At 46.9% G+C, this 19,930-nt stretch overlaps 1 protein-coding gene across 1 annotated transcript in view; it reads left to right on the forward strand.

Annotated features, from left to right (window-relative positions):
• gtpbp2b (GTP binding protein 2b) overlaps nt 1-19,930 on the forward strand; it is a 43,405-nt gene that overhangs the window by 6,155 nt on the left and 17,320 nt on the right. The window contains exons 2-6 of the mRNA XM_080464629.1: nt 915-941; nt 3,076-3,260; nt 5,747-5,858; nt 6,069-6,266; nt 9,492-9,666. Of these exons, the coding sequence (XP_080320755.1) occupies nt 915-941; nt 3,076-3,260; nt 5,747-5,858; nt 6,069-6,266; nt 9,492-9,666 (697 nt within the window). The remainder of the gene's footprint in view (nt 1-914; nt 942-3,075; nt 3,261-5,746; nt 5,859-6,068; nt 6,267-9,491; nt 9,667-19,930) is intronic.

A 19,930-nucleotide genomic window follows, 5' to 3' on the forward strand; every position in this document is an offset into this window, starting at 1 on the left:
AATGTTCCTCAGCGTGGTCTGTCCCCAGGAGGACAAGGAGGCAAGAGACGACCAAAACTAAAGTGAGGAAGAAGATACGAGTTGGTTGGAAAAGCAGAAACAAAAGGAAAGAAACAGGAAAGAAAAGGAAGAAGAAAGAGGAAAAGAAAAGAAAGATAATGGAAGCGAAGAGCTTGGTGGACTGGATCAGCTGGAAGAGCTGACCAAGAGAAGCACCAGGAGCAAATGAGGATCAGATGTCGAAGCATAATGAGGAACTGAACGGAATGAGAAAAGGCTTAAATAGAAAAACTGATTTATTGATTCATGGCAGCAACATGAGTTAATTCAATTAGTTTATGTTTTTAATTTTAAATAATAGCAGCAACATGGGTGGAAGTTCTACAAATATTTACAGATCATTTCATTGTAGAAAAGAAGTTTTGATTTCTTGACGTTCTTTTGGAAAATTAATTTAGATTTTTTGATTAAAACGGTTTCTTGGCTCCATTACGTAAAGCTGATTAGCATTAGCAGTCATTGGAGCTGCACGCCCCCGTGGGGGGATCCTGCTTTCAACAAAACAAACTCAGCAAGTTTCTACTGAGGTCCACAACCAATGTGCCTGTTTTAACAGGGAAACATGGGATTACTGGGTGATGGCGCCTTTAAACTGTGTGTGTGTGTGTGTGTGTGTGTGTGTGTGTGTGTGTGTGTGTGTGTGTGTGTGTGTGTGTGTGTGTGTGTGTGTGTGTGTGTGTGTGTGTGTGTGTGTGTGTGTGTGTGTGTGTGCGTGCGTGCGTGCGTGTGTGTGTGAAAGCTGCATTAATCCACGAGGAGAGGATGAGAAGAAACGGTGATGTCCACCTCTCTGAGGGGTGGAATGGTTCCTCCACTGCATCAGACTAACTTCTGCTTATGATTTGTGTTTCCAGGCTGAAGAGGGGAACATTGAATATAAGGTAGCTCCCCTCCTTTAATTCTTTGCTTCTCACTGTGTAACTTCTCTGTTGTTCACACTCAACGGCACCAATGGCAGGTTTATTGATTATACTATGGAAACCACTGCATGGATTTGTTGTCTTTTCCACATAATGGGACATTATATTGTTGTCAGACAACAGTGATTCATAAACCTGTGAATGTTCCATTGGTGCTGCTCCAACCTTTCAGAGTAATATCCTGCTGTTAAGATATCAGACTTTATGTCCACATGTTTGATTTATATCGATATTATGAATTTACAACATTTGTTTAAAAAAAGCAACAATTCTTTAATAATGTAAAAAGAGAATGTGGTGCAGTGTTTGAGCTGCGATGGCTGGAGGCCTGCTGGAGGCCTGCTGGAGGTCTGCTGGTGGCCTGGAGGCCTGCTGGAGGTCTGCTGGAGGCCTGCTGGTGGCCTGCTGGAGGTCTGCTGGAGGTCTGCTGGAGGTCTGCTGGAGGTCTGCTGGAGGTCTGCTGGTGGCCTGGAGGCCTGCTGGAGGTCTGCTGGAGGTCTGCTGGAGGTCTGCTGGAGGTCTGCTGGTGGCCTGGAGGCCTGCTGGAGGTCTGCTGGAGGTCTGCTGGAGGCCTGCTGGAGGTCTGCTGGTGGCCTGGAGGCCTGCTGGAGGTCTGCTGGAGGCCTGCTGGAGGTCTGCTGGTGGCCTGGAGGCCTGCTGGAGGTCTGCTGGTGGCCTGCTGGAGGTCTGCTGGAGGTCTGCTGGAGGTCTGCTGGAGGCCTGCTGGAGGCCTGCTGGAGGTCTGCTGGAGGCCTGCTGGAGGTCTGCTGGTGGCCTGCTGGAGGTCTGCTGGAGGCCCTCTGGAGGCCTGCTGGAGGTCTGCTGGAGGTCTGCTGGAGGCCTGCTGGAGGCCTGCTGGAGGTCTGCTGGAGGCCTGCTGGAGGTCTGCTGGAGGTCTGCTGGAGGCCTGCTGGAGGCCTGCTGGAGGTCTGCTGGAGGTCTGCTGGAGGCCTGCTGGAGGCCTGCTGGAGGCCTGCTGGAGGTCTGCTGGTGGCCTGCTGGAGGTCTGCTGGAGGCCCTCTGGAGGCCTGCTGGAGGTCTGCTGGAGGTCTGCTGGAGGCCTGCTGGAGGTCTGCTGGAGGTCTGCTGGAGGCCTGCTGGAGGCCCTCTGGAGGCCTGCTGGAGGTCTGCTGGAGGTCTGCTGGAGGTCTGCTGGAGGCCTGCTGGAGGCCTGCTGGAGGTCTGCTGGAGGTCTGCTGGAGGCCTGCTGGAGGCCTGCTGGAGGTCTGCTGGTGGCCTGCTGGAGGTCTGCTGGAGGCCCTCTGGAGGTCTGCTGGAGGTCTGCTGGAGGCCTGCTGGAGGTCTGCTGGAGGTCTGCTGGAGGCCTGCTGGAGGCCCTCTGGAGGCCTGCTGGAGGTCTGCTGGAGGTCTGCTGGAGGTCTGCTGGAGGCCTGCTGGAGGTCTGCTGGAGGCCTGCTGGAGGTCTGCTGGTGGCCTGCTGGTGGTCTGCTGGAGGTCTGCTGGAGGCCTGCTGGAGGTCTGCTGGAGGCCTGCTGGAGGCCTGCTGGAGGTCTGCTGGTGGCCTGCTGGTGGTCTGCTGGAGGTCTGCTGGAGGCCTGCTGGAGGCCTGCTGGAGGCCTGCTGGAGGCCTGCTGGAGGCCTGCTGGTGGTGCTGCTGGAGGCCTGCTGGAGGTCTGCTGGAGGCCTGCTGGTGGTGCTGCTGGAGGCCTGCTGGAGGCCTGCTGGAGGCCTGCTGGTGGCCTAATGGTGGCCCGGAGGTCTGCTGGAGGTCTGTGGAGGCCTGCTGGAGGTCTGCTGGAGGCCTGCTGGAGGCCTGCTGGAGGCCTGCTGGAGGCCTGCTGGAGGCCTGCTTGTGGCCTAATGGTGGCCCGGAGGTCTGCTGGAGGTCTGTGGAGGCCTGCTGGAGGTCTGCTGGAGGCCTGCTGGAGGCCTGCTGGAGGCCTGCTGGTGGTGCTGCTGGAGGCCTGCTGGAGGCCTGCTGGTGGCCTAATGGTGGCCCGGAGGTCTGCTGGAGGTCTGCTGGAGGCCTGCTGGAGGTCTGCTGGAGGTCTGCTGGAGGTCTGCTGGTGGCCCGGAGGTCTGCTGGTGGTGCTGCCTGCTCTCTCCATACTCTCTGCATGTGTGTCTGTTGCAGTTGAAGCTGGTCAACCCCACCCAGTATCGCTTCGAGCATCTGGCCACGCAGCTCAAGTGGCGTTTGCAAGAGGGCCGTGGCGAGGCCGTCTACCAGATTGGAGTGGAGGACAACGGTCTGCTGGTGGGACTCACCGAGGCCGACATGAAGGCCTCGCTCAGGACTCTGAAGAGGATGGCCGAAAAGTAGGTCTTTTCCTGGGTTGTTGTTTTAAACACGAGTGATTCACAACAGAAATGGCTGCAGTCAAAAAGTCCTTGTTTTAGCTGGATTGACATGTTTAAGCCACATTTTAAACCCTCTACACTTTATAATTCGTTCGGGTCTTGAAAGGGACTAAATAAGACATTTTACACATTTGAGCGTTTATTGATGTTGTTTTGTGGTTTTCTTTTCTGCCTGTAATCAATATTGTACCATTCTGAAGCAGCACATGAAAGGCTGACAGACTGAACATGTGATTCTTACACTGTGAACTAAATATTGCAAAGTAGCTGTTGTTAAATCTCCTGTTGATCATAATTGCTTCTTTATTTAGAAAGTCACGTGACAAGTGAAAGTGTTTAGCACCCAGCTTGGAACAACCATCTCCTCACTACAAACCGGCGGCTCTGTACTCAACATGAGTGCTGATCAGTATTCCAGCTCCTCTTTCAGATCTCTGCTGCCTCCCCCTCAGTCCCCCAGCTGTGCAAAGCACCCAACAGTGCTCCCCATCCCAAACAACATACAGTGAGGAGCCGAACCACCTCAGGCCTGGTGCCCTGACGTCTCAGTGAAGAAGTTTGAGTGAATGATAAAAAGATCACATCAGGGGGCGCTGGAGAGCCAGTCATGGACTAGCACATTTTTTTCTGAGCTCCTGCAGATTCCCCACAAATTCCATATTTAAATGACATAAATATCTAACTTCACATATACAAAGGTGAATATATCAAAACGGATATCAAAAACCTCATCATAGAAGGACCAAACAACCAAAATGGCATAAACTCTCCGCAAATACAAACATTTAGGGAAAATGAAAAGTGTTAGGAGGCTTCCTAAAGGAGGTAGGAGGCTTCCTCAAGGAGGTAGGAGAAGTGTTAGGAGGCTTCCTAAAGGTGTTAGGAGGCTTCATAAAGGAGTTAGGAGGCTTCATAAAGGAGTTAGGAAAAGTGTTAGGAGGCTTCCTCAAGGAGGTAGGAGAAGTGTTAGGAGGCTTCCTAAAGGTGTTAGGAGGCTTCCTAAAGGAGTTAGTGAAAGGTGTTAGGAGACTTCCTAAAGGAGTTAGTGAAAGGTGTTAGGAGACTTCCTAAAGGAGTTAGGAGGCTTCCTAAAGGAGTTAGTGAAAGGTGTTAGGAGGCTTCCTAAAGGAGTTAGTGAAAGGTGTTAGGAGGCTTCCTAAAGGAGTTAGTGAAAGGTGTTAGGAGACTTCCTAAAGGAGTTAAGGAAAGGTGTTAGGAGACTTCCTAAAGGAGTTAGGAGGCTTCCTAAAGGAGTTAAGGAAAGGTGTTAGGAGGCTTCCTAAAGGAGTTAGTGAAAGGTGTTAGGAGGCTTCCTAAAGGAGTTAGTGAAAGGTGTTAGGAAGCTTCCTAAAGGAGTTAGGAAAGGAGATCACGGTGGTGAGGCAGTCAGACTTTCACTTAGTGACGTCATAATAATGAGACGGCGGCTCTAGTTAGTGACGTCTGCCATGGTGGGGGAAGAACTACAAGAAAATGAACTACAGAAAGTTAATCTGGGTTCTAGATGATTTCAAGTGGTTCTAGGCAGATTATTGCTTTGGTAACTTACATGATCTGCTCCTTTTTCAGTCATCCTGAGTTTCCCTGAACGCTCCGATGAGCGGGTTCCTTTAAATGTTGTCGCCGCAAGGAATTGTGGGGGAACATGAGCTGGTCTCCTTTGGTAAAGGAACCATCAGTGGTTCCTAGGCTAAAGGGGGTTCTAAAGGAAGCATCAGTGGTTCCTAGGCTGAAGGAGGTTCTAAAGGAAGCATCAGTGATTCCTAGACTAAAGGAGGTTCTAAAGGAAGCATCAGTGGTTCCTAGGCTAAAGGAGGTTCTAAAGCAACTATCAGGAGATAGGAGGGACTATTAGGACCCACCCTCTGTCTCTGAACACACGCTCCCTTCGTATTGTACCTTATTAAATGTCTTCTACAAAAAAAGCCATTGCTAACGGTATTTTCTGCACCACTGTGCTCAGGCTATATCACCCCTGTAATTGGGTGTGTTAGTTGTTCATCAGTGTTAATTATTCACTTGTTTCTCATGTGGAAATCACATGACTTATTCTAACAGTTTTCCTGGGTGTAAGGAGAAGTGGACAGGAAAGGAGATAGGAGGGACTATTAGGACGCACCCCAAGGTTCTCTCTCTCTCTCTCTCTCTCTCTCTCTCTCTCTCTCTCTCTCTCTCTCTCTCTCTCTCTCTCTCTCTCTCTCTCATTGCTGGACCACAAATGCTCGTTATATGAGGAGTTGATAGGTATATATGATATTTATGAACTGGTTAATGGTGTTTTGAAGGTTTTATGTTTTGTGTGTTTGTGTTTTTTATGCTTTCATATGAACTACTCAATGTGTTGCTTCTGATTTGCCCCTGGGGAATAAATAAAGCTGAAATGGAAACTTAACAGTTTGACTGGTTAAGAGTGGTGTGGATTATTTCTCCATCACTGTCTTCAGAGTGGGAGCTGATATCACGCTGCTCAGAGAGCGGGAGGTGGATTACGACTCAGACAGGAACACCCGCAAGATAGCAGAGGTCTTGGTTCGAAAAGTTCCTGATGATCAGCAGGTCAGAGAGACTCCACTATCTTAATGTTAATGTTTGTGTTCCTGAAATAAAGATTTGAACTTTGTTACCTGCTGTGTGTAGATCATTTAACCTGCTCATCAGTGAATTTGATCTGTTCAATCCAAACAAAGTGACCCTGGAAAGAGAAAGTACTGGTTTCTAGGCTGAAGCCACCTGCTGTCCTCTGCTTTGTTGTTTGGACCTCCACAGTTTCTGGACCTACGGGTGGCAGTGCTGGGAAATGTGGATTCGGGAAAGTCGACCTTGCTTGGCGTCCTGACCCAGGGTGAGCTGGACAATGGGCGAGGCCGGGCGAGACTGAACCTCTTCAGACATCTGCACGAGATCCAGACTGGACGCACGTCCAGCATCAGCTTCGAGATCCTGGGCTTCAACAGCAAAGGAGAGGTGATGGCTCCAGGCAGGGACCGATTAAGAGGGTGGGCAGTCGGGGCTCTTTTCATCCTAGAAGGACTCAAAATATAAAATGACCAATGACCAAAAGTACCAATATTTGTCTGCAGAGTTGTGTTTAAAGTGTAAGTTTGGATGATTTCCGGCTTACAGGATCCCATACACCCGAGATCGCTGCACCTTCTACCTTCTAACTTTTTTAGTTTTAAATTTTCTTTAATTTTTCACTTCAAGTTACTTACATTTTCTTGGCGACTCTCTCACCTGTGCTTCAACACACGTCAGAGCTCTGAATGGAGTATGTGGCTACAGACCTGTGCCATAAGTAAATAACAACATGGCGGTGTTGTCCTGCACCAGGGGCCTTCTGCTCCGCAGGCCGCCTCCCCGACCTGACGGAGGAGATTCAGTGAGCAGCTCAGAGGTGAAGGCAGAGAGGAGGAGGACTCGGATCCATCGGAGAGGATGCAGACCTGCACTGCCTTTTCTGATACTCTCCAATATGAGGTCCTTAAAGAAGGAGCTCTGTAAACACTATGATGTCTCCGCCATGGTGACGTGGCTCCACCAGGACATCCAGAGATTCTCTCTGGTATGAGCCCACAGGATGGAGATGCTTGGGGAAGACGGAGGTGAGGGTGTCTGTGTGTACGTTGATGACAACTGGGGCTGGCGCCACCCTGTGCGGGAGACTACCTGCAGCCCCGAGTGGAGATTCTTTGCCTGACTCCGAAGCCCGTTTACCTGCTGAGGGAATATGAAAACATCCTGTGGGCCATGGGTAGTGGGATCCAGTGGGATGCAGTGGGATCCAGTGGGATCCAGTGGGCCGACGCAACCAAAGACTGCACTCAACAACGACTCTAATGGTGCCAGGAGGCCCCGGTTTTCATCTTAGGGATGTGAGATGAGCAGACAGGAAGTAGTTTGATCCAGGAGGAGAAAGGTTCAGCCAAAGCCACATTTTGCAAGGCAAGGCCGACTTCTTTATAGGACCATTCAAACACAAGGCAATTCACAGTGCTTTACACAGAAATATAAGAGATACGTGAAGGCTTTTCAAAAAAATTAATAAATGGAATATATTAATAAAAGAAATACATTAAAGCTTTAAAAGAAATAAGACAAATACATCAATGCAAGCAATGAAGAATCTTTTTCTTTTAAGTCTTTCCTACAACCACTGTCCTTCCAGTCACTTTGGGACCACAGAGATCCGTAGGATCAACTTTACTCTGCACTTTTCCCAAAAGGTATTTGGCATCCCACCATTGTCCATCAATACCAGCCTTTAGATAGTCCACTGCTGGATGGAGGCCTTCTCCAGATGTTGTCCTGTCTTGAGCTGTCCTTCCCCAGGTGAAACCATCAGAGCATTTAGATCATCAACACCTTTTCTGTCTTCCTCCAGATCTTTTCCTCTCGGTTCCCATTCTGTCATTCATCTCGTCCCACATGTGTCGGTCATTCCAGCGCTGTGTCCTGCTCATTTCCACTGCTGTTGTTTGACGCACACTGTGATGTCTTTCGCTTTGGTTTGCTCTCTGATCCACTGCTTGGTGTTTTGTCTTTCCATGGCTCTTTGTTTTGTCTGGAGTTTCTGATTTAAGGCTTTTGTTTGGTTCCACGTTTCACAGTTTATATATGGTTGTAGGTGTAACGCAGGAATCAAAAGCTTCTCTTTGCGACTCATTGGTATCTAGTTTTAACACATAGCGTGCTTCGCTGTTGGCATCTTGTTTCAGGTGTTCTTTCATGTAGACGTTTTAACCCTTCAGCTTCCTTCATTGTTTTAATTCGGGCAGTCGGGCTTATGTCACAGATGACATGTCGGGACGGCGCCATATTTGTTTGGGGCAAAAAAACCAACTGGTGTAACAGTAAGATTACGCTTTTACTTAATTTATTTTCCATTACGCGGAGAAAACGGCTTACAATTAAGAAGAGGATTTACGGGAAGAGGCCAAGGCCCGACACGATGCCAAATTAAGTATATTTAGCTTGTATGAGCGGCGAAACAATCTCCTGGCAGACGCCTGGATCATCAATCCTAAACAAACTTTGCCTTCCTGGATCTCTACATCTATGTGATTAACGGCCGGAGCGAGGTTTGATAACCTCTGTTAGGCCTTCCACACACTGGAAATGTTGCTCTTGGTGTGCCGACAAGTACTTACTTCAAGGTCTCTGTCAGGTCCAACCTCTGAACATTTATTAATTCTGCAAGAAAGAACAGACACACAAGTTAAGTTTGGTTTTACTCGCGAGGAGAACGGACAGAGAGTGGTTCAGTTACAATCTCCAACCCGCTCTGAAAAACCTCTACCTCCTCTCCTTTTATTAGGGTTCCTCTTATCTGATTTCAAGGCACTTCTCATCTGCAGACCACATTCCTCCTGACCATAAAAGATCACAGTGGAGAAATACAAGTCGTAATAGATGAGAAAGAATGTTGGTACAATGAATGTGATAACTTTTCGTAAGATTATTCCAACAGTCTCCTTGAAAAAAGACCGCAGTCTCCAAGCAACGACCGCGTCTAGATTATCTTTAGAATTGTTTAACGTCTTTCCAAACACATAAATAAATCTCACAACGCCGGAGCAGTCAGCTTGTGTTTTCATCGTACAACCTGGACACTTCATGTAGTGGCTTCGTTTAAAGTGCTGAGAGCACCAAAGTGCAGTAAGACTGAGGAGAGCAGTTTTTACTATGACCCACCCTGCCAAACTCTTTGGAACGATGAAAAACTTCCGTTCTGCGTTCTGGATGACATTTGCTAAACACACATAAACACAACAACTCTTTGGCACACTGATAAAACTCAAAGAATGTAGTTTTTCCCGGAGAGGTGAGAGAGTCGACAGCTTTTGTTTTCCACCAAGCAACTTCCACCGTTGCGTGGGAGTTGCTTGGAGTAACGTCCCAGAGCCTTGGGATGCCCCACTTCCCGAATCGTGCAACTTTTCTCTTGAGGAGCCTCATGATGATGGTGCATGTGTTGTTGTCCTTACCAGGGATGACATGTGTGACTTGTGATATCCTGCCTGCTGGACGTGAGCGCACTCTTTGGGTCCATATTGCTTTTGTTTACACTCGCACTGCTTCCTGGTTTTCCCGTCAACGCGCCGCCACGCTCTGCCACCCATACATTTCATATTCACGAAGAGTCACATGGTCACAGGTTCGATCTCATGTGTTATTTGTTATCTTCCTCAGGTGGTGAACTACAGTGAATCTCGGACAGCTGAGGAAATCTGTGAAAGCTCTTCTAAGATGATCACCTTCATCGACCTGGCTGGACACCACAAGTATCTGAAGACCACCATCTTCGGCCTCACCAGCTACTGCCCAGACTTCGCCATGCTGGTGGTGAGCGCCAACACAGGCATAGGTGTGAACACACACACACACACACACACACACACACACACACACACACACACACACACACACACACACACACACACACACACACACACACACACACACACACACACGCCTCATTAGTTTTATATCTACCAGTCATTAGTGTGGCATTAAGTGTTTTTCAATTTTGACTTGTCTGAAGGCTTTGCTCTGTAGATTCTGAATCACTCTCGAACACACATGTCAAACTCAAGGCCCGCGGGCCAAATGTGGCCCGACATGTTATTTTATGTGGCCCGCGAGGAATTAAAGGTCTGATTGTCTGAAAATAAATACCGTATTGTTCCCAATAGACGCGCAGTACACGAGTGCAAGCCTTAGGGTGCGCATCTATTGGGAACATGTGAGCGCAGGTTCAAACATTCTATAACATACGGTAATTACATGTGCCTTTGTTGACACGGAAGTAGTTCTGCACTTGTGCATATCCACATTAAGATGTTCCCCGTACCGACCCGTGTTCTACCCAATGCTAGACAACCCCCCGTGAGAAACCGGCGGCTCCGCAGCACCTCTTGTCTCCGCAGTACCTCTTGTCTCCCAGCTGAAGGTCTAAATGTCCCATTTAAAGTAAAGAATGATTGAATAGTTGATCCAGTAAAATCTGTGTCTCTCCTTTCACTTCAGCTGATAGAGGTTCATTTATTTAACTTTAATTTACAACCTGCTGCTTCACCTGGAGCTCAGAAACAACTGAAGAGATATGATGAGAGACCTACCGAAGATAATTCAGATCTAATGTCTAATATACTGCTAAAGGAGATTTAAATTAAAAAAAATGTTAAAAGGGGGAACATCCTTGACACCTCAAAATATATAAAAATTGTAATCATAAAACTTAGTAAATGCATCTTCATGGGTTGAGCTATCTTTATTTTGAATGTTAACTAGTTCTGTGGCTGAATACTAGTTTCATTTGACCATTGGTGACATATTGGTAAAAACGTCACACAGTGGCTGAAACTCCTCAGTTGACCTGATGGGGGCAGTGTTGTCACACCATCTCTGACAGCAGCTCTGCAGACGCCAATAACAGAGAGGCTGATGAAAACGTAGGTCAGGGGTCGGAAACCTTCAACACTCAAAGAGCCACTTAGACCCCCAGAAACCAAAAACACACTGGGAACGAAGTAAATTAAGATAACACTGCGTATATCGATTTCAACCTCGATGCTCCGCATAATGAACTGGGGATAGAGCGATTAAAAAGAAAGAATAAACAAAACCGCATCTTTAAAATGAAGTAAACGTTTTTAATTGAATTCTTGAAAAGTCTGAACATGAGCTCTGGTCTGGTGTGTCAGGTAAGAATCAGAACCACTGGACGGCAGGGGCTGCAGGTGTGAAACAACTCCCCAGTTATACACCACGCCACTCTGGTCAATGTTTTTCATAAAAGCTTTGATAAAAAGAGAGAGACAGAGAGAGACAGAGACAGAGAGACAGAGAGAGAGAGAGAGAGAGAGAGAGAGAGAGAGAGGGAGACAGACAGAGGGAGAGAGCGCAGTACCCTGAGCAACTCCTGTACTGCAGTTTACCACATCAGTGGTGAAGCCTCACATACTGCGTTCTGTTGGTGAGGTAGACGATGGTCCATGCAGTCAGGACGCTCTCTCCAACCTCAGCAGAGAGCTGGTTGGTGCTGAACGCTGGGGACGTCAAAGAACATCCAGGTGAGACAGAGAGCAGCAGGTAGATGACAGTGTCCTCTACACCAGTGGTTCTCAAGCTTTTTACACCAAGTACCACCCAGAAAATACTTGGCTCTCCAAGTACCACCATACTGACCAACACTATACAGTAGCCTCGTAAGCCTCAGCATTCATCAAAAACAAGGCAGAGGTTTTACTCCTAAAGAAGTATATTTAGTATTGTCAGCCATTGTAACATTGTACACAGTTAGATTAGTAACACTACGCTTAAATATAGGAAAATACAAGACTGTACTTAAATAATGATTCAACTAAAATATATTGCACAGAAAAGTTAAATAAACATTGTACTTCAATAAATGAAAAACAAGCGAACAAAAAACTTCTTAAAGATGAAATAAAACTGTACTGTACTTAAATGTTCAGTAAAGAATGTAAAGTACTTGATTAGAAAAAAAATCTAAACAGGCTGCCTGAACTTCACACACTGCTGTATGGCTGCTTTCTGAAACAGGGCTTTTCCACCACAAAGAACCAGGTTCTTTTTTTTTTTTTTTTTTCTTTTTGCCCTTGTCCTGTTCGGCAGCTTGGGCCAACAATATGATGTGATTGAGAGCCTTCGGAGTCAGAACAGTTTTTGGTCTTGCAACAGGGAGAGACCTGGAGTCTCCTCCTGTTGCCTTCTCCGTCAGAAGCTGGCATGGCTGCCGTACACGACCGGGGGGGAACGCTCAAAGAGAGAGAGAAGAGAAGAGAGGGAAGAAAGTCGAGGGGGGAGGGGGGAGGGGGGTGGGGGAGAGGGGATAACATACAATGTCCTTGTTGTGCTACATATATTATTTGCAATAATCACACTCATCCAAATACTTTCCAACTGTTATTAGATTGAACCAGCCTGAGCAGCTCTATCTAGACAGTAAGATGATTTCCTAGATTTAACCAGCCTGAGCAGCTCTATCTAGACAGTAACATGATTTCTTAGATTAACCAGCCTGAGCAGCTCTATCTAGACAGTAAGATGATTTCCTAGATTTAACCAGCCTGAGCAGCTCTATCTAGACAGTAACGTGAAGCAGGAACATGAATTAACAAAGAGGCAACAACAAAAGAGGAACATGATTTTTAAAGTTTGAGCAAATGATGACAGACAACAAGCAACTTCAGAAGCACCTTTCGTGAGGAGTGAAAGTGTGTGTGTGTGTGTGTGCGTGTATGTGAGTGTGTGTGGTTTGTCCACTGGGTGTGGCCGGAACTGTTGTGGGGGGACCCGTGGTGACACCCCGGGGTCCGAGGCCACCGCGCCCGGACACCGCCACCCCGGCAGACAGAAGCCCCCCAGGCCCGGGGAGACCCCAGCGAACCACCCCAGAGAGCCCCGCCCCCGCCCAAAAAGCACCCGACGGAGAATGCAGAGAGGAATCCCCCCCAGGCAAGAGGGGCCCACAAGAGAAGGACAAAGGGCACAGGGCCCCAGGCCCCGACCCAAGCCGCCAAGCCGAGAAAAGGCCGGAAAGAACCAGGTTCTAGTTCAGGGCCGGTGCCAGAACCAGTTCTTAAATAAGCACCACCAAAGAACCGGTTCTCTTTCCACCGTTAACGGAGCCAGTAGAGCTACGTCACTGCGTCACTCCAAAACGTGATACGTCACTGATTTCACCAATGTGGCGCTGACAGCCTCGTCCAGGAACCAGGAGACGGACTGTACCAGTGGTTTAGTCCGGGTCGCTCCATCTAGTCTGACCAGAACCTCTGATGCACCAAAGAGCCAGAAGACATTACGTCTCTTCTTGTCTCTATTGGGGTTTTTTAACGTCCGTCTTGCTTTAGTCCGGAGCCCCAGAGTGGACATAGAGGGACTAATAATAATAATAATAATAATAATAATAATAATAATAATAATAATAACATGTGAATGAGTTTGGGTCTTATTTTCCACCATTCCAACATTCCATAGTGACTTTCTGCTCCTTTCACTTTATTTCTGGACGTGTCTGAATCAAAAGCTTCAACATGGAGGAATGGAGGTGTAGAATGATAGAACGCTGCTCTACAGCCGTTTCCATGGTAACCTAGGTAACCACTCTGATTAAAGTTCTCTTTCACATGAAGCCGTTAAAAGACGCATTTTATGTCTATAAACTCCAGCTTTCATTTACAGTAGTTTGTAGTTTGTTTAGTAGTTGCTGATGAACCAAAGTATTCATTATAAAGACGTTCTGTGGTTATAAAATACTATTGGAGCGTCTCAGAGCGGAGCGGAGCGCCCCCTGCTGCCTCACACTGCCTTGCTCAGCGGCTGCAGCTCCTCAGCCGGCGGTCAGAAGGTGAAACAAGACCTGGACGTGACGTTAGTTAGAATAACGTCACCATGAAAAGTGTGGAAAATAAACCACAATGGAAAACTGCTTCTAAATTATATCTGACGTAGCTGACTGACAGGTGGAGCTCTGCAGCATCTCCAGAGCCGCGGCTCCGCAAACGCAAATTAAATAACCCTGTTCCCTCGTATTATTAACTTCAGGGAACGACTTATTATTTCGTTCCCACGCGTTATTTTAATTGTTTTCTCTAGAACCACTCTGGGGCTCCGTGTTCACTGGAGTTTTCAGAAAGCCGGTTCAACCTGGCCTCCACCTTGTAGGTAGTGATACCTCCAGAGATAACTCCAGAGATAACTCCAGAGATACCTCCAGAGATAACTCCAGAGATACCTCCAGAGATACCTCCAGAGATACCTCCAGAGATACCTCCAGAGATACCTCCAGAGATAACTCCAGAGATACCTCCAGAGATACCTCCAGAGATACCTCCAGAGATACCTCCAGAGATAACTCCAGAGATAACTCCAGAGATAACTCCAGAGATACCTCCAGAGATAACTCCGCCCCCAGCTGATGACGTGTCGGGTCCCAGTCTGGCTCCTCTCTGGTCCAGCAACAAAGTGGAGCCAGTGTAGCAGCAGTTTAGCCCCTGATAGGCCGGCTTTGGTGGTGGAAAGACAAAGAACTGGTGCTAAAGCTGGTCCTGGACCAGAACTAGAACCTGGTTCTTTCTGGTGGAAATTTATATTTATTTCAGTGATCCTTTGGCGTACCACTAGAGGGAGCCCCGAGTACCACTAGTGGTACTCGTACCACACTTTGAGAATGACTGCTCTACACCAATCCCTGCTCTGTAGGGGGTCCATGGTCGGGCTCAGCAGGGGTCTGAGATGTTTCAGTAGGATTTTCTCCAGTCGCCAGGAGGTGAGGCTCAAGGCCATGAGTCCAAAGTGGTTCAGTTTCTTTGGGGGACACATGTCGGCGACGGTCATCACACAGGAGGTCTTCTGAAGCATCGTGGGAGCCTGCAGCTCTCTGCAGCTCTCTATAGCTCTCTATAGCTCTGCAGCTCTCTATAGCACTGCAGCTCTCTATAGCACTGCAGCTCTCTATAGCTCTCTGCAGCTCTCTATAGCTCTCTATAGCTCTGCAGCTCTCTATAGCTCTCTATAGCTCTCTGCAGCTCTCTATAGCTCTCTATAGCTCTGCAGCTCTCTATAGCTCTATGCAGCTCTCTATAGCTCTGCAGCTCTCTATAGCTCTCTGCAGCTCTCTATAGCTCTCTATAGCTATGCAGCTCTCTGCAGCTCTCTATAGCTATGCAGCTCTCTATAGCACTCTGCAGCTCTCTATAGCTCTGCAGCTCTCTATAGCTCTATGCAGCTCTCTATAGCTCTGCAGCTCTCTATAGCTCTCTGCAGCTCTCTATAGCTCTCTATAGCTATGCAGCTCTCTGCAGCTCTCTATAGCTATGCAGCTCTCTATAGCACTCTGCAGCTCTCTATAGCTCTCTATAGCTCTGTAGCTCTCTGCAGCTCTCTATAGCTATGCAGCTCTCTATAGCTCTCTATAGCACTCTGCAGCTCTCTATAGCTCTGCAGCTCTCTGCAGCTCTCTATAGCTCTCTGCAGGTCTCTATAGCTCTCTGCAGCTCTCTATAGCTCTGCAGCTCTCTATAGCACTCTGCAGCTCTCTATAGCTCTGCAGCTCTCTATAGCTATGCAGCTCTCTGCAGCTCTCTATAGCTATGCAGCTCTCTATAGCACTCTGCAGCTCTCTATAGCTCTCTATAGCTATGCAGCTCTCTATAGCTCTCTATAGCTCTGCAGCTCTCTGCAGCTCTCTATAGCTCTGCAGCTCTCTATAGCTCTCTATAGCACTCTGCAGCTCTCTATAGCTCTGCAGCTCTCTGCAGCTCTCTATAGCTCTCTATAGCTCTGCAGCTCTCTGCAGCTCTGCAGCTCTCTATAGCTGTAAAATGTTGGGGTGGGACGAAGGGAGGAGACATCCAATCAGAATTCCTGTTTTTGTGGGGCAGGTTGGAAAGAAATCCTTTTTTTTAATGGTGGGTTGATTTATTAAGTTTTCTAAACTTTATAAGTTTGCAGGATGTTTCCTCAGCAGTTGATTTGTTTACATTAGAATCAGTTTTCTTTCCTTGCAGTTTTAGTTTCACAGCTTTGGTTGATTTCAGTTGATTTCACTCGTGAGCAAAGCACAAACATTTTACCACGTCCGAGGTTGCGACCAACAACAATCTGTCAGCGCAAGGTCTCAGTTGAAAACGAAGAACTGATATCTGGTCACCTTCACAGTTTCACATTGCACAAAATATATAAATATATATGTAGCCTATATATACACATAGAGATATAAGTGACCAAGATGAGGAGATAAATGTACATACAGTAGTAGCTGGTCAGAAATATTTACAATATTACAGTACTTTATGTTCAGCAGTGCAGACTAGACTCAAACTAAAACTCTTATGATATTTGGTCGAAGAAAACTAGACTAAGACTAGGAGGTTTCAGAAGACTAAATCATGACTAAAACTAAACGCTGTGTTATTCAAAAGACTTCTGGGTTTACAACTGCTTGGCCCAGATGAAACTCGCCAGAGCTCCAGTTGAGTTTGGACTTTTTTCACTCCAACATCACTTCTTCTCACAGCCAAGCACTACATATTGAGTACTTATTAATCCTTTTTCAGTTTAGCCAATCCAAATATCCTCAAATGGAAACAAAACAGGGAAACTGGAGGACCTGACTGTGGAACGACACCGGGGGGCGTTAGCTGCTGAATTCAAAACCTCTTTCAGTGTAATGGAACCAAATTTGAACCAGTGAAAACAGTGGAAGTTCATGGAGAGCACTTTATAGCATCTTTATATCTTACTTCATAACACCTCAGCCACCGTGTCAGGGAGTCAGAACACCTGTAGAGTGGGCTGAGTGAAAACAACTCTGAGCTCATTGCCAAGGTTAACAAGGGAATTCAACAAGCATGGCCAGCAGATCCATGTGGTGGAGGATTACAGCTCCTTTACAATGTAGTACAACTCAGTGTATTCATATTACAGAATGTGGATTGTTACGATGGTGCTTTATTGCTGATGTGCATCACTGTCCAGTGTTTTGGTTTAACTGGTGCCCCTGTTAACTGGTGACCTACTGCAACCACCAGCTGTTAGTATCAGCTGATGTTAAGATAAGACAAAGAAACGGTACAATACTTTAAACTCTAATAGAAATGCGGTTAAACAGCATTCGCCAGGACCGCTTTGGGTTCCGGTGAGGTTTTTAACATCTACTGTGACAAGGGACGCTGGAGGAAGTCAGTCATCAGATAACAGGGAAACCAAAACACTGGTGGTATCGGTCGCTAGGAGACCTCCCGATACTCGTAGTGAGTCGTAATGTCTGATCTTGTTATGATTGGGTTTTAAACTGGCGAGGTGAGTGAGCCCATCTCTTGACCCATCTATGTCCCCCCCTGCTGGCCAATCAGCAGCCTGCCGTCTGCTGACGTCACATTGTCTACTCCACTCAGCTCGCTTGGAACCCTGGTCCAGGAGGAACCATGAAAGTACCTGGTACCAGGTACCAACACGTAGTGGAAAAGCCTAAAAGGCAAATCGAACCGAGTTGAGTCAGGCTGAGTGGGTACAAGTGGAAAAAGCACTGTGACAGTCCTGCACCTCTAACCAGGAACAAGGAATAGTTCCTTATACTTTATGACCTGGAACGTCAAGGGCCTGAATCATGCTGTTAAAAGAAGGACAGTTCTCTCACACAGAAAATAATTTAAATCTGTGATTCCTTTTTTGTTTTTACAAAAAATGCACATCTGCAGTTCTGGCAATTCAGTGAGCAAGGCAGCACTTTGATTCTGCTTTTCAGGCTCTCAGTTCTTCAGGTCAACATCACATCACAACATCACTGAGAATCACAGGATCAACGGAGGAAATCAACAAGGATCTAACTAAATTCATGTTGTTTGTGTTAGTGGTGGTGTAATGTGCTCCACCCTCAGTGTGGTGGTGTAATGTGCTCCACCCTCAGTGTGGTGTAATGAGCTCCACCCTCAGTGTGGTGGTGTAATGTGCTCCACCCTCAGTGTGGTGTAATGTGCTCCACCCTCAGTGTGGTGGTGTAATGTGCTCCACCCTCAGTGTGGTGGTGTAATGTGCTCCACCTTCAGTGTGTAAAGCAGATTGTAGTGTGATGAGTCCCACTGGGTTCACTGAGTTCACACTGGGTTCACACTGGGTTCACACTGAGTTCACACTGGGTTCACACTGGGTTCACACTGAGTTCACTGGGTTCACACTGAGTTCACTGGGTTCACACTGAGTTCACACTGAGGCTGACACTGGGTTCACACTGGGTTCACACTGAGGCTGACACTGGGTTCACACTGAGTTCACACTGAGGCTGACACTGGGTTCACACTGAGTTCACACTGGGTTCACTGGGTTCACACTGAGTTCACTGAGTTCACACTGGGTTCACACTGAGTTCACACTGGGTTCACACTGAGGCTGACACACACCTGTTGTCAGGTGAGAGAGGAACTGTATGTTTGTTCTTACTGCTGCTGGCTACTGGAGACCACCGCTGTGTTCAACAGAGCAGCAGGGGGGCTACGTCATGTGTGACCTGTGTGATGGAGGTTGTCTGCTCTTGAAGAACTTTTGGAGTCGCTCAGGTTGGTTCATTTATTTCCTCCTGGACAAATCAACAGGTGACAATGGCTTCTTGTCAGAGCACATACAGCAGCCTGCAGTAGATTCCCTCGTTGCAGTGAAGGAATTACCCACTTAAAGATAAATACAACCTCCACATGGCATCATGTGGTCGTATAGTGGATCTTTCTACACGAAAAGATTACAGTATAAGAACAGTAACACAGATTTTTTGTGAACTTCAATAATCATATGGCACAGTGCAACATACTGGTGATAATGGCCTCTTAACAGCAGCAGCCTGTGGACAGCACAATACTAACAGTCAGCTAAAGTGATAAAACAACAAAATGAAGGCTAAACTTCATGAAAACATGGTTCAAATGAAGTTAAAAGTACAAACAATAACTTAGGTACAGTAGTTTCTATTAATTCAATCAGTATGTGCATTTTTTTATGTATATTTTCACAGGCCTTTCAGCCAAGTTACCTGCAGTAATTCCCTCGTTGCAGTGAAGGAATTACCCACAATGCTTTGCCACATAAACCCCCGATAGAACTGCAGTTGCACTTCTCCAACAGTAGATGTCAGTGTTGCGCCATTTAGCTGGATTTAATCCAGACTGATTTACCTATGTTACACATATACACCGATGCTGTGGAAATTGAGAGTTCCTGAAAGTAATTTTCTCATTGTTATTGATCAAATCCATTGGAAATCTCACATAAAACACATTGAAACAAAATATCAAGAAGTATTTCACTACTCAATAAAGTGTGAGAGAGAAGATTGGGGGGGAGGGGGACAGACCCTACCCTTGTTGATGCTATATATCCAGGGGTCGATCTTAACGTCAGTTTGCCAGTCTGAGACTCGTACATATTTATTTTTATTTTTTTATTTTTTACTGCCCTTGTCTTGTTCGGCAGCTTGGGCCAACAATATGATGTGATCTAGAACCTTCGGAGTCAGAACAGATTTTGGTCTTGCAACAGGGAGAGACCTGGAGTCTCCTCCTGTTGCCTTCTCCGTCAGAAGATGGCATGGCTGCTGTACACGACCGGGGGGGAACGCTCAAAGAGAGAGAGAAGAGAAGAGAGGGAAGAGAAGTTGAGGGGGGGGGGGGGGGGGGGGATAACATACAATATCCTTGTTGTATATTATTTGCAGTTGTCACACTGATCCAAATACTTTAAACTGTTTTTGGATTAAACCAGCCTGAGCAGCTCTATCTAGACAGTAAGATGATTTTCTAGATTAACCAGCCAGAGCAGCTCTATCTAGACAGTAAGATGATTTCCTAGATTAACCAGCCTGAGCAGCTCTATCTAGACAGTAAGATGATTTCTTAGATTAACCAGCCTGAGCAGCTCTATCTAGACAGTAAGATGATTTCTTCGATTAACCAGCCTGAGCAGCTCTATCTAGACAGTAAGATGATTTCTTCGATTAACCAGCCTGAGCAGCTCTATCTAGACAGTAAGATGATTTCTTAGATTAACCAGCCTGAGCAGCTCTATCTAGACAGTAAGATGATTTCCTAGATTAACCAGCCTGAGCAGCTCTA

Source organism: Lipophrys pholis, assembly GCF_963383615.2.
Source record: "Lipophrys pholis genome assembly, chromosome: 5".
Classification (NCBI taxonomy): Eukaryota; Metazoa; Chordata; class Actinopteri; order Blenniiformes; family Blenniidae; genus Lipophrys; species Lipophrys pholis.